At 33.9% G+C, this 18,829-nt stretch overlaps 1 protein-coding gene across 1 annotated transcript in view; it reads right to left on the bottom strand.

Moving 5' to 3' along the window:
- The window catches only part of CCDC178 (coiled-coil domain containing 178), a 483,853-nt gene that overhangs the window by 328,724 nt on the left and 136,300 nt on the right, over positions 1-18,829 (bottom strand). Inside the window, exons 11-12 of the mRNA XM_001101213.5 lie at positions 18,160-18,255; positions 17,875-18,011 (exon numbers count right to left, since the gene is read on the bottom strand). Coding sequence (XP_001101213.3) covers positions 17,875-18,011; positions 18,160-18,255 — 233 coding nt within the window. The remainder of the gene's footprint in view (positions 1-17,874; positions 18,012-18,159; positions 18,256-18,829) is intronic.

Here is an 18,829-nt window from a genome sequence, read left to right as displayed (position 1 = left end):
GGTTTTTTGAATATTCAAAATCCCTTTTATACTCCTTTCCATTTCAATTTGTGAATTCCATAAAGGTGTTTTTACTGGAGAATATGTTCAATGGAAAAGCCTAAACAAAAACCAAAGCATATAAGACAGCAAACTTTCTCAACTTCAATATTATTGACATTTGTGGTGGCACAATTCTTTTCGTAGGGGGGATGTCCTGTGTGTTGTAAGATATTCTGCAGCATCTCCCACTAGATGCCAGCAGCACTGTCTCAGTTGCAGCAGCCAAAAATGTCTCCAGTCACTGCCAAAAATCCCCTGAAGGTACAAAATCATCCCTGTTAAGAACTACTTGAATAAAGCAATGGTTCTCAACACTAACTCCACATTATAATAACCTGCAAAGCATTTAATAAAACTTTGTGCTTCCAAAAATTCTGGATGGATTACTAGGCTTATAATAATATACAATCAATCTGGGGTAAAGCTCCAGCGTCACTATTTTTAAGCACCCCACATGATTCTAACATGCAACCAGAAAGCAAACTACAGATATTATCTGGAGCAGTATCTAAAGCTTGTATATATGTAAAAATCACAGGGAGAGCCTTGAAAGTCACAGATTCCTAGGCTTCACTCTCAGAATGTGGTTCAGTAGATGTTGGATGGGTCTGAGAATAGCTCCCAGGTTGATGACACTTGGTTGCAGACCACACTTCATTCAAGTAGCACTATTCAAGAGGTTGGGGTGAATACATATGATTAGCTTTCACTTCACAGAACACAGAGAAGATTGAATTAGTGTGGCCAAATCAGCTGATGATGAGCTGCATTGATCCTTCATTTTCACCTATTCCAAAATAGGATGCAAGAATGATGTAGAAATAAGAATAAACATACATTCAGGCAAGCAGGAGACATAGCTAGGCTCACAAAGAAGGTAACCATCTCTGTAGAATAGAAATGGGGTCGAAAATCAAAGCATGAATAGAGGAGAAGCAGCATAAAACAAGCTGCAGGTGTTGCACCAGTTGAGTGACAAGTGCAAGGTTCACTGACTCATGGCAGGGCTTTGCATGAGCTGTGCTTGATGTGGAAGGATCATTCACTGACTGGGGCTAAAGATACATAGTGAGCAAGGAGCAAAGGCATTGAGGAGAATGGATCCTGAGACCAATAACTCAACCAAGTTGCCTATTGAATCAGTAACTGCAATAATGTTATCCCCAATATCATCTTTGTATGATCACTGGGAATCAGAAAAGATGACCATAAATGGAAGAATTTAAAGATTGGTGAATTGGGACCAAGTAGGGTGAGGTAGAAGCAATGACATAATTTCAATTGGAAAGAGATAAACAAGAAGATGTGTGTGTATGACAGAAAGACAGGGTTGTATATGTATGTATGTGAGTGTGTTACGTGTTTGTGTGTGTGTGTGTGTGTGTGAGAGAGAGAGAGAGAGAGAGAGAGAGAGAGAAAAAGATAGAGAAAAGAGACCTGCTTATTTAGAATGGGACGCCTCAAAAAAGACACCAAAACATATTAAGAAATATCTTGTTTCCAAAGACCTAGCAATCAGAGTGTGAACCCAAACCACTTTAGGTGATACTGATTTTATGAAACATTCTGACAAAGAACTTAAAATAAGTATATTTAAAATGCTCAAATATCTAAGTAAAGGAATCACTAATTTTGTAAAAGGAAAAGAAATTTTGACACACAGCAGAAATTAGACAAAAATAGATAGATGGGGAAGACAATAAATTATAAGGAATAATGAAAAGAAATATGGACAGAAATAATTAAAATAGTTTTGAAATAGAACCAAAAAGCTCCAAACTGAGAAGACTCAAAGAGAGTTTTGGATTAATAGGTAGGAATGAAGTACTAAGGTATTCACTCAAAAAGCAGCACAAAAAATATGGAGGGGGTGTGTATGTGTGCATGCAACCACACACAATATATAGGTGTGGCATGTTTGTGTCTGTACATAGTATGTGTATACTTTTGAGTCTATGTGTACTTGCGTTTGTGTACACATGCATATTTGTGTTTGTGTATATATACTTTTTGTGTTTACTTGTACATATGTGTATATGTGTGTTAATCTTTGTGTATGTATGTGTATTTATGTGTGCATGTTTATACATGTATTTGTTTTGTGGAAAAAACAGTCCATGCATTAAGTGGAGCGGGATGAATGTGTGGTGTGTTTGAGCATGTGTTAAGCGACATTCCCCTTGATTTACAAAAGGAACGATAATAAGATATGTTATGTAAAGACTACAGAAATTTTCTATACTCCCTATGAAGAAGATTAGTTTAAAAATGAGAGAAATTTCTAGACTTGAGAAAAAAATAGGACCACAGACCAGATGACAAAATTAGTTGTGACTACTAAACATTATAAAAATAAAAAATCTATAGCTAAAGATATTGTGATAAAACAGTAGAATATTAAAGATACTTATTAAGGACATACAGAGTGATGTAATAAATGCCAAAAGAAAATTATTATCTTCAAATATAAGCAAAAATAAATGTGAAGCTATAGTTCCATACATTGCCAAATTATTATTCAAGATTGATTAGCTAAATTGGCGTAGCTTAAGAAAATTTATCAGAAAGCCTTTATTCAAATAACTATTAAAGAATCATTTTAGCCACTGGAAAGTGAACGAAAAGGATAAACAAGAAGATATAAAGACAAAAATGAATGAGAAATGTCAGCAAATATATGTATTGATTGTGAAAAATTATTATTTAAAAGTGAAACAAAGGCACCAGATAACGATTTTAAAAATAGGACAAGTGTAAAGATGTTCAATAGTAATTTATTTTTTGCAAAAATATGTGTAATGCTCAGGAGGAGAATAGAAAAACTAAATAATTCCAGATTTATTTAAAATGTCTATAATTAGCTAAACATGTTTTAAAACTAGCGTCACTAATTAGGCTTATCATAATACACATGTCTAAAGTACACCTACTAATATCATCAGATTATGTTTAAAAAATAAGATTCACTGCTGCCTAAAAAATAAAGACTGGGGACTAAACCACTCAAAAATCTGAAAATAAACATTAGTGCAGCAACAGTAATATCATAAAATGTAATTTAATAAGAAAATCATGAATAAGAAACAAGGTAAAAGTAGATAATAAAAGAAAACAATTCAACAAGAAATGAAATATTTATTTACTTCAATGCCTCTCACTATATATTCTCAAAATATGTAATAAAAATGCAGAATTATAAGAAGCAATTCACAAATCAACTATTAGACTCCTATCAGTACATCACAGGACAGGAAATAGGATAGATAGGTAGCAGGTGTATATAGCAAAACTATACCTGAAAAATTTCAGTACCAAAACCCAACAAGGATCATCAAATTGAAAAGTCTTACTTAGTGCTAAGCTGAAAAAATTACACACACACATAGCTACAAACAAAATTGTGAAATTTCAGAACTCTTAAATAAGAAGAGAAAATTCTGAAGTTCCCAGAGAGAAAAGACAAATTATTTACAAAGAAATTATATTCAAAATGTCATCAGATGTCCTACCAAGCAAAACTAAATAAGAAAACAAACAAACAAAAAAAAACCTTCAAATTAAGGAGAAAAATTGACATTGGATTCAGAATATGACCCTGAGAAAAGCCTGGTGGAGTGGATTCAATAGAGAATTAACTGTGAGTTCACAGAAATAGATGTGTTTATTTTTTAAAGTTTTGCTACAAAAATATAGAAAGAGATGAGTTACAGGACTAAATAAATACAGTTTATTTTGTGTTTTCATACTTTATATAATGAACAATATTATGCAAAGCTCATGTGCTGCTAACGATGAATAATGACTCATGGGAAAAAGGAGATACTCGTATTGTGCACCAGTAAGCTGGTAAGAGATTGAGATAATTCTCATTCATTATATCTATACTCCCTATGAAGAGGATGATTAGTTTAAAATGAGGGTAATATGGGTATTAGGATTGAAGAGAGGGAGAAGATATAAAATGGTCATGAGAAAAGTGGAATTGTTTAGAAATTTCTTGGTCGTGCTGAACATCACTTGAGATTTATGGTCACAGAATTTAAGTTCTATTCAGAAGTAAATTTATTGTGCTGCTAATGAAGCTTAAACATGAGAGCCTCTAATTGGCCCCAGCCCCTTACAAAGTCCTTTGAGTGTCTCCCTAGCAGTGTTTTCACATGGTGATATGGTTTTATAAAGTTTGTAGAAACAAGGTGTTTTAATCAAAGTTGACGAAGATCATTCTCTCTTTCTAATATAAGGTCTCCTATGTCAAGTGGTATTCAAGTGACTGGGCATTTTGTATTCATAACACTGTTTTCTTTTATCTACTGCCCCCATATACTGTAACTTCTAGGGCCCACCAAACCAGGATCCACCCCGTGAGAATACTTAGCACACTTGTGCTTTATTTTAGCCACATTCAGCTGCTAGGAAAAGTTCAATGAAGAAAACTGCTGGTTTAGTTAGGGATAGGGCTTTTCAAGTCATAAAAACACAGTCTTGAATGTTATTTAAATATGTGCTTATTTTGATCCAAAGTAACTAGGTTTGGAAAGAAGGACAATAAAGCGGGATAAATAAATGTAGTAAGGATGACAGATTGGTCATCACAGGGTCAAATATTTGTTGGAGTGGGGGTGCTAGTAGAGTAAGCTAGAAAAAGAGGTGTTGGTTATCTGTGAGTGGATGCTTAAAATTGAGAACATGAAGTAACTCAATTTTTGGAAATGACAAAAACTGAGTAAAACTATAAGAGAAGGTGGTTGGTGTAGGATGGGAGAAAAGACTGTTGAAAATGAGAAAGCAAATGGATTGAAAGTCTAGGTTCTTTCATGGACTGTATCACCCAAATTCATATTTCAATGCCTCTGCAGAGGGAGAAAGTAGGAATAGAAAGTATAATTTATTTTTAGTATTTAACTCTTGGAAAAAAAGTTTAAAATGGGCTAACATGTGGGTGAGTAGTTAATTTTAGATGATATATATATATCATTTTAATGCATGATTTGTATACTTTTCTCTTAATGTCTGAAAAAAATTTAAAAAAAAACAAAAGTAAAATCATTTAAAACATTGATTCAAAAGTTTGTTGCACAATGCTGGAAAAAGAAGTATTTGACAATTCTGTGAAGCAACTCAAATTAATAGGCTGGTAAGACATAGCTAAATGGGTATGAAAAACACAGTACCCTGTGGATTCATTCTAGGTATTCCAGGCTATTTAACAACTTCAGTAATATTCAAATTGCTATCTCCACAAATAAATCACCACACTGTTACTTCTTAAAAAACAAACTTCATAAAATATGCCAATATATCTCTACATTGTTCAATAGCTTTTTTGCTCATTTCCCTCAATTACCAACCCCATCTTTGGCTCACTGCAATTACAATGGTATTGTCTTGCTTGAGATACAGTTGAACACTAGAAATAGATATTTAGAATATTTTACAGAGTTTGAATGTAAGAAAATGACTATATAGAAATTCATACCACATAGTTAATTTCAAGCAAACTAAATCTAAGTTAATCAATTTCAAATCATTTTTAACAAGCTCATTTTCCTTGACTTAGGTTTTTGAAGCCTGCCTATCATGTGAATAAGTAATCACCGTAAAATTGTTCGCTCAAGTCGAATGTCCCAAATGTAAAGGGTCTATTTCTAATGGATGCTCATTTGTTTGAAAGACAAAATTATCAAATTATAAACTGCTTCTGCAAGGTAAATAATCATATCATCATCGTTGTTACAAAAAGGTCTAGCAAATATTTGTATGTATAGGATAACTGAACAAAGTCTCTTAACAAATATGGCATCTGTGTTTTAATGTTGGCATTCTGAAGGTAAACTATATATGAACAGTATATCATATATTGCAGTAATTATGTAATTTATTTAAATAGTGTAACAGTCTTGGAATGACATCATATGTTGAGATAGTTTTCTAGTGGAATTTTAGTGTATATAACAGTTCCAATTTGAGGATGTTTCATGGGGATATTCACTAGACTTACGAAATCGGTGATTTGCTTTTTAACCATTAAATTATGTTTGGACTTGTGGAAAAAGAGAAACTGGCACTAAGGGGAAGGTGATTCAGATAAATGGTAGAGTTAAAAAAGATAATAAATAAAGGAGAGAGTAAGACACACAGAGTTTTCTGAGATAAACAATGGATATAGTCAAATGTAGAGATGGAGAATTAAGTTAAACCATAAGCTTTTGTTTTTTTTTTTTGAAGTAGGTTTTGTGTCCAAAATCTTCTGTAACATGTCAGAAATAGGAATCAAGACTTAACTAACAGAATAGAAGAGGCTGTGTTGCTAAGTGGAAAGAACATAAATTTTGGAGTTAAGTAGACCTGTATTCAAATCCTGATTGCTTCTTATGTAATCGGGGAGGAAGGTTTCATACTCAATTTCCTTATCATCTGTAAGATTAATTTAATAATACCTATCATCAAAGTTGTAATCTAGATTAAATAAATTGAGGATAATATATATATACTGCTTACCTGCACTGAATAACACAAATGATTCAATAAACAGTTTTTTGTTAATTAAAATAGTATATAAAGACTGCATGATTCTTTATAGTGTTCTCTGCTTCAGTGAGGAGAGGGAAAAAACATAAGAAAAATAATCATTAGTCTTGCTTTGGAACAGAAAAAGACACAAGTGGATCTGACATCAGAATATATAGCACAGAGAATAGGAGGACAGAGATACTGAAGCAAAGGAAGAACTAAGAATAAACTTTTATATTTAGCTATCATTCATTCATTATGTCATTTGTTCAACACCTATTGAGAAACACACACACACACACACACAGATACACACAATGAACGCAAGTAAGCAGCTCAGGCCAGACAGGAAGCAACAAATAAGCAAACTGGCAGTAACTGTACATAGTGTGAAAAGTGCTAAAAGGGAAGTATGGAATCAAGGAAAGTTAGTTAAATGGATACTTATTGAGCATTGATTATATGTCAACAGCTGTGCTAGGTGACTGATACATGAAGATAAATGGAAACAAGTTTATACTCTCACGAAGGAAAAAGGAAACAAAAAACAGATTCCAGTGCAATAATAAGTACAGTAATGGAAGAGGCACTTAACACTGTTTTGGTTTGTAGACAGGGGAAGATGAGTTACCAAGAGGACGAGCTTCAGGGAATAGTTAATGTCTGAGCTATTGTATGAAGGGTCAATTAATCAGTTTTAAAAACATGCTGAAGAAGAAGAGGAAGAGAAGGAAGAGGAGGAGCAGGTGGAATGAGGAGGAAGAAAAAGTAAATACCTATCAGAAGAATATTGGAGACCAAACTGAAGCTGAAACAATATGAGTTCAGATGCATAAGCATTTTAATAGGCTAGAACATAAGGATGGTTAGGGTTTAGAAATAGTTTGTCACCATTAAAACCCACGTTGACATTTGATCCCCAATGTGACAGTGTTACGGGGTGGGGCCCAGCAGGAAGAGTTTCAATCATGGTGGCAAATCCCTCATGAATGGTTTGGTGCTGCTCTCGCTATAGTGAGCTCTTGCTTTGGTGAGATCGGATTAGTTTATATGGGAATTAATTAGTTCCCATGACAGTGGGTTGTTATAAAACCAGGATGCCTCTCAAGTTTTGTGTCTTTGTACCTGTTTGCTTCCCCTTTGACCTTCTCCAACATGTTCTGATGCAGCACGAAAGCCCTAGCCAGGATGGCATCATTCTCTTAAACTTCCAAGCCTGCAGAACCATGGACTGAATAAACCTCTTTTCTTTATAAATTACCCAGCTTCAGGTATTCTGTTATAGTACCATAAAAGAGACTAAGATCATGGAAGGAATAATAAGAGATGAGTCTGAAGTTGGGCAGGTGACAGCTTACAGTGTCCAATCTATCATTCTGGAAGCATGGACTTATCTAATAGCTGGTAGGGAACCTATGAAATGTTTTTAAGCTGCTGAAAGAAAATAGTGTTCCCATCATGAGACAATAGGGGCCTGGTTTATTTTATTGGTAATTGAAATAGAGAGAAAGAAAAGTACCCATAGGAGAGATATTTAAAGAAGTTAGTAAGATGCTGGCAGTGAGCTAGGAGAAAGGGATATAGAACCATGCCCAAAACAGGTAACTTGGTGGATAACAGTGCAGGATGTAAGTTAGGGGAGAGAGCAGATACTTAAAAGGATACTGTCGGTAGAGCTAGAGAATGTTGAGATTAAAGAGTCAAAAAATGTTATAGTACTTGTTAAAATAAGGGGACCAGGTGAAATTTCTGGGACAGGAGATGGAGCAAGGGTATAAATGGGCTGAGATTAGTACCCTAAACTAATCAGGGACAGCAGAGATATATCAGCTGCTCTAGGATTACTGAAAAGAACATTTCACAGAGTTAAAGGAAGAACTGGAAGAAGCAAGAGAATGGCATCCTGAATCTCAAAAAGGGATAGCATCAAAGAGGCCATAGACACAAATGCTTGGGTAACATGTAGAAAGAAAGAGAGAAAAAAAATGGCCTACCACAGGACTGAAAAATGACCTTATGGATTCAGGAAGAAAGGTCTTTTTTTGCACTTAAGTAAGATTAATTTTGGTAGCATGGGATTTAAGAAGCCAGACTGCTTTATGTCAAAACAATGATTAATAGTGAAGGAAATATTACTAATAATCTAGCAAATATTGCTAACTATGTGTAATTTTTAATAAGAATAAAAGGGAACTATTGAGTGATTTGCTGAAAGTACAAATAGGATGAAATCAAAACTTTCATTTTATATTGGAGGAGGATTAATGATGTCTACAGGCTAAAAAGATAAGGAAGGAAAAAAGATAGTGAATAAAGATGTCAAAAATGGAAGTGATACGAGTAAAACTATGTCTTGAAGAGGACAGAAGAAGTTGAGACCAACAGCACAGATGGACAGCTTGGCCTTGAACAAAAAGTATTATTTACCCCTTGGAATCTAAAGGGGAAGGAAAGCTATTTGCAGATGCTGTCCCTATAGAATACATTTGTTTGACAAAAAGCATGCCACACCTTTAATTTCTCCTTCCAATTTGAGTAAACTATGATTTAAATAAATCAAAGTTTTATTTCTGAGTTTATGTTGTGTGGGATTTATGGTGCTGTTTGAAGCTGAAAATCTATGTTCTAAAATTTATAGATCACCTGCCATTATCTTTTTGAATACTGCTTTCCCCATTCTTTCCTTTATTTCTCATTCTATTTTCCATAACTTGAATATTTCTTCCAGATTTTCTCTTGTTTTCTCTCTGTGCCATATTCTGGGTTCTATTTTTAGGTACACTGATGAATTTCCCCCAGCTCTTTCTACTATTTAATTAGTAGAATCTTCAGTAGAAATGAATCCAGTTTTAATTTTTAAAAGTTGTGGTGGATTCTGTTTCAACTGCCTGCACTTTTTGGATAGTGTTCTATTAGTTTATTTTGTTCCCATTAACCATTTAAAACTTAGAATGAATCTCATAATTGTACTATCTGAGTTCTATTTAATTCTTTATTTGAAATTTTTGCTGATAAAATCAGAATCTTCTCATTATTTCTGATAACTCCAATTCATGTTTGAATTTTCCTTATGTGCTTTGTAATTCTGTAAGTTCACTTTTAAAAGCCTTACTTTTTCAGTGAGAATCTTGTATTGCCTCAGTCTAGGGTTTATTGCTCCAGAGACTATTTGAGGAGAGCAGGATAACTTTTCTATGATTATTCCTCGGTTAGGGCCTTCTAAAAACACATGGATGGTGTAGATTAAATCAAGCCATTGTGAAAAGACGCCAGACTGGGAATGTTCTCACTTGCTTTTCTTTCACCCAGCTCCCAGATGTAGACAGACACTTTCTTGCCTCGGCCTTTGCTCATGGGGAGATATTTTTCTATTCATTTAAGTGCCCTTACTTTATCCAACTCCTTCACTTGCACAGATCCATCGCCCATGACCTATTATTTGAAGCCACTAAAATTTAATTCCCTTGTTTACCAAGTTCAACAAGGCTATTCTTCCATCCATATTTTCAGGGCAGCCAAATATCAGCTGGGAATTCAGCCTGCAGTTGTTCAATTACTTTCAGTGCATTGACCCCTGAGGATTTCCTTCACTTGCCTGGAAGCCCAGCTCTTCATTTAAAAGATGCCAGCCCCGTGCATGCCCCATTTGTAAGTGTTCTGTAGCAAAAATCTTCTCATGTTCTCCATTGTCCATATTGCACAAAATGTAAATTCTCATTGCTTCTCTGCCTATACACCCTTTTTAGACATCTCAGACTGTCCCATTGTTTAATTTTATGACTACAAATTTGTCTTTGGGATCCTCCTCATCACTGGGCTATAAACCAATGTATCTAATTGTTACTTCTCATTACCATTTCAAGAGCTCATAAGAATCTGAAATTTAATATGGCCTAAGGAGACATATCTTCTCTCCTCAAATCCTCTTCATACCCTCAATAAGCTCTTGCTATTTCAGCCAATAGCCTGACCAGTTTTTCCTTCACGTCTTAAATCCCACCTACCAAAAGGTCGAGTTGGCATCCCTTCCAAAATATATCTGAATGCCCTACCATTTATACTGCAAAAGCATTTATCTATATGTCTTCATTATTATAATTTTTTTGAATTACCAAAAAACGCCTTCCTTCTTAAATGCACCAAAGTCCACCCATCACTAAGCAGCTCAAGTGATCTCTCTAAAATGTAAGATTATGAAAATGCTTTAATCATATGCCACTATCATTAGCACACTTACAAGCTTTTAGTATACGAGTCCTGTCTGCCTTACCAACATTTGTCTCCGTGAATTACCCCGTCACACAATTTTCTAGCAATGCCTGCCTCCATTCTCTTTTCAGAGCACAAGGAATTTTTATCTGTCTCAAAGCTTCCTCTTATACTTGGAATTCTCTTCCTCAGACCTGCTTAAGACTGACATGTCTTCATTCAGGTCTCAATGCCAACGTTAGTTTCTCAGAGAGGTGACACTGAATATCCTTGCTAAAGCAGAGTCCTCAACCCTGCCCTGGCCTGTCACTGTCTACCACATTATTAAATTTTATTGTCCTCACAAAAGTATCAATGACTACATTTTTAATTATATATTCATTAGTTAACATGTTTATTATTTTCCTATACAACAATGTAAATTTAAACATTGTCATGAGCAGCTCAAACTGTCAGACACAAAGCAGGTGCTCAGGACACACAAACACACTCACACACTTGCTTTTTAAGTCTATGTTTTCTTTAAATATAAATATGTTTAGTCCTAAGTATAAACTTATTAGTTCATTAATCATAGTTATAAAGTTATTAAATTGCTGTTTGAAAATATTTTAAATGAAGTAAAAATAAAGATGTATGAAGTTATTTCTCAGATAAAGTGCTAAAAGATAAAAATTATTAATCTCTATATTTTATGTATTTCATACAATGTAACAAGTTACACATAGTATAATACAAATGAATATTTTCTACCGAAAATATTATATAGCACATAATGTACAACAATGTTGCAGACACTAGGTTAGTCTTTGAGGATCCAAAAATGGGGGAAACGATGACACAGGCCCTAGGTGCAAGCAGTTACAAGGTGGTGGATTTGTAACCGTAAAAAAAAGGCTGTGCTGGCCGGACAAGGTGGCTCACGCCTGTAATCCCAGCACTTTGGGAGGCTGAGGCGGGCGGATCACGAGGTCAGGAGATTGAGACTATCCTGGCTAACACGTTGAAACCCCGTCTCTACTAAAAATACAAAAAAAAAAAAATTAGCCGGTCGTTGTGGCGGGCGCCTGTAGTCCCAGCTACTCGGGAGGCTGAGGCAGGAGAATGGCGTGAACCCGGGAGGCGGAGCTTGTAGTGAGCCGAGATCGCGCCACTGCGCTCCAGCCTGGGCGACAGAGCAAGACTCTCAAAAAAAAGTCTCAAAAAAAAAAAAGGTTGTGCATTTTATCTTTCTAATTTTATATGTAAAAACATCACAAGGCCATATTACTTCGAAGAGAAAAAAACTAACAAATATAATATCTTCACAGAAAGCAGGGTAAAGGACACCACAGAACTAAGTTTTTTTGCTTGTTTGGTTTTTAATCCGAGGCAATCATAGTCACTAATAGCTAAAATGAGCTGCAGCGCAGAAGCTCCTGCTAGCTCCTTTCTTTCATTTCTTACTGTACTTATTAGGCTACTGTATTAGTCCGTTTTCTCACTGCTATAAAGAACTACCTGAGACTGGGTAATTTATGAAGAAATGAGGTTTAATGGACTCGCAATTCTTCAGGCTTAACAGGAAGCATGACTGCGAGGCTTCTGGAAACTTACAATCATAGCGGAAGGCAAAGAGGAGGCAAGCGCATCTTAGTGTGGCTGAGCAGGAGAGCGCGAGCGCGAGCGCTTCAAATAATCAGATCTCCTGAGAATTCACTCACCATCACAAGAACAGCAAGGGTAAGTCCGCCCTGCCAGGATTCAATCACCTCCCACCAGTCCCTCTCCCAACACGTGGGGATTCAAGATGAGATTTGGATGGGGACATAGATCCAAACCCTATCAGCTACTGAAAAAACATAATTTCTATAATAATTATGTATTTTACTGGGGGCTCATTGAAGGCAGGAAGCTTTCCACATATAGTAACTTTAGAACCTACCATAATGTCTGCACACAATATGAATTCAATAAATGATTAATAAGAGATTGAACACATTTTTAGTTGGACTGAATTAACAATTTATGTCATTTAATGTTTGTTTTAAAAGTAACATTTTATTGAAGTAGAACATTTATACAGAAGTGTACAAATCAGAGTATAGCTCAATCCATTTTAATATGAATACACCAGTACCACCCTCATTCAGAAAAAAAAAAAAATACATACATATATATTACACGTGACCAGCAGAATCCCAGGAGTGTGATCTCTCAGTCACTACCACCCAATAGGAACTGCAATCCTGACTCCTACGACCATTTTACCTGTTTCTGAACAAGATTATATAATATTATGTTTCTAAGATTCATTCATGTTGTTGTGTGTAGCTGAAATCTGTTTATTCTCACTGCTGCAGAGTATTACTTTGCATAACTATGTTATATCTTACCTATTCATTCTACTCTTTCATGATTAGTATACATTTGTTTATCCTCTTTTGTGAAGTGATTGTTCCATTCTGCAGATTTTTATTCGATTATTTGCTTTTTCTATAAGTTTTAATTATTTTTGTTATTTTATATTTATCATTACATTATATATAGATTATTTTATAATTTACTAATTTTTCTTCACCAATTTTTTTGGTTTATCAATTTATCTTCTCAGATATAGCTATAACAAATATATTTTATCAGTCTGTGGTTTACCTTTTGTCTGTCTTAATGGAATGTTTATTCATCTGTTTTTTTCTCTATGATGGTATTTATTTTCCTGTTTAAGAAAACTTTACCTGACTCATATTTACTGATATTTTTCTATGTTTTCTTAGAATTTTGTATTATTTAAAATTTCACATTTACACCTATGTTCCAAAAAAAATAGACTATTGTTTGTTAGATAGGTAGGGGTAAGCCTTTCTTTTCATAAGGCAATTAGGCCGTTTATTCTTTGCTGCTCTACAGTGGTACACTTGTCACAAATCTAGTGAATGTATACGTGTAGGTTGGATTCTGGACTTTCTACTCATTTCCACTGGTCTATCTTTCTACCCTAGCACCACTAAAGAGTCATTTTACATATTGAGCTCTATTATTAATTTTGAAAAGTGGTACTATAATTTGTGAAGCCTAGTTCTAAAACATTGTTAAATATTTATCCTTTAATTTTCCATATACATTTTAATATCAGCTTTTAAGTTTACACGTATACACACATGCATATAAACACAAAATTTGATAAGAATTTTCTTAGAATTGCATGAACATCTTTGTAATAGTGAGTGTTCCAATTTATGACCAAGGTATGCCCCCCTCTATTGATTTACATCTTTAATTTGCTTCAACAATATTATGTAGCCTTCTGGGTAGTATTATCAGACACCTCCTTGCTAGATTCATTTCGTGGATTTGATGTTTCAAAATTATATTGTAAGAGATATCTTTTAAATTTTATTTCTAATTGATTGCTGTTGGTATATAATGATATTTCAGTTTTCTAGCTATCTCAACCTTGAACAATACCACAGAGTTTAACAGTTATATAATCTTTTTCACACTGAAATATACCATAGAGCTATTTGTCCCCATAAACAGTCATTTTTAAATTACCCTGATTAGTTATTTTATTAAATTATAAAATAAAATTACATTAGGAGTTTAGTTACAATTGCAATAAGACTTTTAATTTATTTGGTTAGAACTTGACATTTTCTCATAATTGGGTCATATTCAAATTTTTGACATATCCCTCTATTTATTCATTTTTAAAATGTATTTTAATCACATTTGGTACTCTCTTCATAGAAACTTCCTACTTTCTATGTATGTATTCTTAGTTGCATTTTGGGTATAATTTTCTAATGAATGAGGTTTTCTCTTATATTTTCTAAGTAGATAGTCACAATTTCGTGAAAAACCAAACTATGGGTTAGTAGATGGGGGTCTATAAAGGCCATTAACTATATTTATTGATTCTGCCCTATCAGATATTGGGGAAATTTTACATTATACTGATATATGGCCAAGTGTTATAATTTTTCCATAAAATTCTATCTATAAAAATTCAAATTTTTAAGAAACAGATGAAGGAAAAATCGTGAAAATGTTTGCCTGACAATTTAAAGTACTTCTGCATTTTACATCTAACATCTATCTCTATGGCCATCTTTCCACAATTTCAGACTCACAAATCAAAATGATTTCCAGATGCCATACACAATCCCAATCAAACATAGTGACATTTACCCTCCAACCTTCCTTTTTTTCACCTACACATTTTTCATTTAATGTCTGGTACCATCATCAAACTAGTTTTTCAAACCTTAACTCATCCAAATACCACTAAAATGACATATTTAAAAAGAAAGTCTGATCATAGGGCTTCTTTAGTGGACATCTATAGTCCTCAGCTGAGTCCAAATGCCTTAAAATGATTCATTATCTGGCATGATAGTTCCTTAGCCTCAATGTTTTCTCCTGATGGCCTGTCACATAAAAACACGTATTGCATGTAAACACACACACACACACACACACACTTAGGCAGACACAAGCACACAGGGTCAGATCATGCACTTTCTCTAAGCTTCAGCCACACAAAAGTGTCACTCTGTGAACCCACCACCATCTTATCTGTGCCCCAAAATATTAATAACAGCAATTTTAACATTAGATCTACTATTTGTGATTGTTACTATTTGATTGATTTATCGAGCATATTTGAACATTTACTAAATGTCAGTTAAATTTAAGTCAGATTAAACTGCAAAAAATGAGAGGAGGTTAATATTCTGAACTTGAATACAGAAAGTCAGATTTTAAATTCCAGCTGTGGGACTTCAGGAAAGCCACTTTGCCCCTTAGAACTCTGAGTTACTCATTTCTTCCTTGGAAACACACAAGAATTATTTTTAAAAAGTAGAAATCAATAGAGGATGTACAAATATTCAACCTCCCTAGTAATCAAATAAATGGAGTTCAAAACAATATTAAGAAGATAGTTTTCATTTATCATATTGGGAGAGATTTCTTACAACCATAACACTGAAGTTAGCACAGGTGTGTGAGAGGACAGGCTCATGTACTGCACAGCCTCATGAACGGGATCGTCTTTCTGGAAAATAGTTTTAGAGACGAAGTGGGAATTTTAAAAGTATTATATGCTAATAGAGATTTCTAAACAAAATAATCCACTGCCGTAATATTTACAACAAGGAGTAAGAATGAGAGCAATCTAAATAACAGCAATTATTACATAAATCATAGTTCATCCATAGAATAAACTATTATACAGCTATTTAAAAGATGTATTTAACAGTTGTTTAATATCATGAAAAAAACTATTATGTCATGTTGGGAATAAGATCAAAACTCACAATTATTTAGTAAGAAGGAAAAAATTCAGTAATATATTAATAGCTCTATTTCTATGTATCGAAACAATGTTAGGGTCTCAATCTCCTTTTGTACGTTGTGTATTTTTCAAATTACTTACAACAAATGTGTTACAGACAGTGCTAAACAGAGAAGACATCATTGCTCTTAAGGCATTGGAACTTTTGGTTAAATGGAGCTTTGTTAAATATGGCGTAGGAAACAAAATCATAGTTTAGAGCATATCCAAGGACATAAGTTGAAAAATAGAACCTTCCTCATAAACATAAGTTTGCAATGATTAACTCAACTTTATCCTAGGACTCAAAGATTTTCTGCAAATAGTGCTCAGAAGCAAGTGGACTACACATGGTTTAAAAAAAAATAGCCAAGAATACAAGTGAAAAAGGCACTGAAGCATGAGCTAGAAGAATAAGAAGCAGAAGCAAATGACAAAGACTACAGATATTTAAATTATCAGGTGCAGATTATAACTATTCACACAGTTTAAGAGATAAAAGATAAGCTTCAAGTATCTGTGTCAAACAAAAAATCATAAAATGACCTAGCAGATTTGGATGAAAAGCAAATAAAACTTTAGGAAATGAAAAATTACACTTGCATACATTTGTAATGCAATATATACTTGCCGCATATATATATAGACTTGCCAGTTTACATGTGCAAATACTTGAAATAGACAAAATTATTTGCACATATACATAAATGTAATACATATATATAGTTACCAGTTAGAAACAAGAATATAAGAACTATTTTGACATATGAATTGGTAATTATCTCTTTGTCCTGTGTTTTAATCTTCTCTTCTTTAGGAACATGACTTAGATATATGGTAGACCTGACTCTTGCCTGCAAATCTCTTAATCTCTCTTTCACGTTATTTTACCGTTTATTAATTCTCTGTTCTGCACCATGTAATCCACTGTTAAAAATTATCCATTTAATTTTTAATTCCTGGTAAAAATTGGGGGTAAATTAAATGATTAAATAATTAAGTAACATCTCAAGGTGTTTTCTGGGTAAGCAAGATAATACACCATGGAAAGAAATCCTTCCCAATAAATAGAGCTGCATTCCCACTGCTTGTGACAGATGTACTTGTGTTCCCAATAATTCACTACATCTATTCATTTTCTGTTATTTGTTATTTTTTTCTTTTGAGACAGAGCCTTGCTCTGTCGCCCAGGCTGGAGTGCAGTGGCACCATCTCGGCTCGCTGCAAACTCCACCTCCCGGGTTCACACCATTCTCCTGCCTCAGTCTCCCGAGTAGCTGGGACTATAGGCACCTGCCACCATGTCTGGCTAGTTTTTTTGTATTTTTAGTAGAGATGGGGTTTCACCATGTTAGCCAGGATGGTCTCGATCTCCTGACCTCATGATCCGCCCACCTCGGCCTCCCAAAGTGCTGGGATTACAGGCGTAAGCCACCGCACCCAGTCTATTCTTGAGAGAATTAGACTTGTCATCCCACTGACATCAGACTTGGCCATGTGACTTGCTTTGTTCAAAGGAATGTGAGTGGTGTTAACATGTATCACCCTCCTGTGGAAGCTACAAGAGCCATTGAGTGATCTCACTAATGTACTTTTCCCTCTATTACTAGCTAAATTACTACGTGAGTGAGAAAACAACCTTCTTATTTTGAGTCACTAAGATTAGGGCGTTGCGTGTTAAGCTAATGATAAACAAAAACACCACCATATCACTCCAGGGACACAAACTGGAGAGATTTGTTATATTTAATATATTGTACTATGGTATATAAGAAAAAATGTATTTGCAAATTTACCTTTCATTGATTTGTTCTGTTATTTTGTTAATATCAATCCCAAGTTTTTTATTGTCTTCCATCAGTTTTGTACATGCCAAAGAAATAGCTGAATAATCTTTTGCAACATCAGAAAGCTCAATATCCCATGTTTTTTTCTTTAAGAAGAGAATAAAAGAATCACTCATACATGTCTAATTATCAAAAGGCAAAAGTATAATAATGAAATAACTTTTAGATATATGAGCTAATATTTGGAAATACAGAATGGCATTCTAAGTGGGAAGCAGGAAAAAATCAACTTACTGCAGCATAAAAATCATTAACTGCTTCCTGATACTGATTTTCCTGACTTTTTTGCTTCCAGATTAGTTGGTCATAAACTCTTCTCAAATCTTCCAGCTAAGAAAGAAGAGATACAGAATCAAGTGAATTATGTAGCTTTTCATCCTTCCATAAGGTAAAAAATAAATTAATCATGATAAAGTAGAATTTGTTTCAGTTACATAAAAATTGAAAAACAATAGAAAATTCAGAATTATAATTCATCACATCAACAAGTTAAAGGAGAAAATAAGTATGCTAACACTTTGCAAAACAGTCATTTAATAAATTCACTCACTATCTAGTTTTCATATCTTAAAAAAACTAGTACAAGAAAAAATTATTCAAATATAATATAAAGAAACAATAGCAAATACCAAAATACATTATAAAATACTGAATGTATCCTCATTAGACTCAAGAGTAAGACCATATTATCTCTTTTATCATCATTATTATTAATCACGCTTTGGGAAAGACTAAGTAAACATAATTACATAATAAAATCAAATATTAATATTATAATATTAAAAATGAATAGGTAATATATCTTCAACTTTCAATAACATGATTAAATACCTAGAAAAATAGAAGAATTCTATTTAAAACAACAATAAACAACTTTGGTAAAATAGCTGGGATATAAGGATTA

Source organism: Macaca mulatta, chromosome 18, assembly GCF_049350105.2.
Source record: "Macaca mulatta isolate MMU2019108-1 chromosome 18, T2T-MMU8v2.0, whole genome shotgun sequence".
Taxonomy (NCBI): domain Eukaryota; kingdom Metazoa; phylum Chordata; class Mammalia; order Primates; family Cercopithecidae; genus Macaca; species Macaca mulatta.
This window is presented reverse-complemented; position numbering and strand designations above follow the sequence as displayed.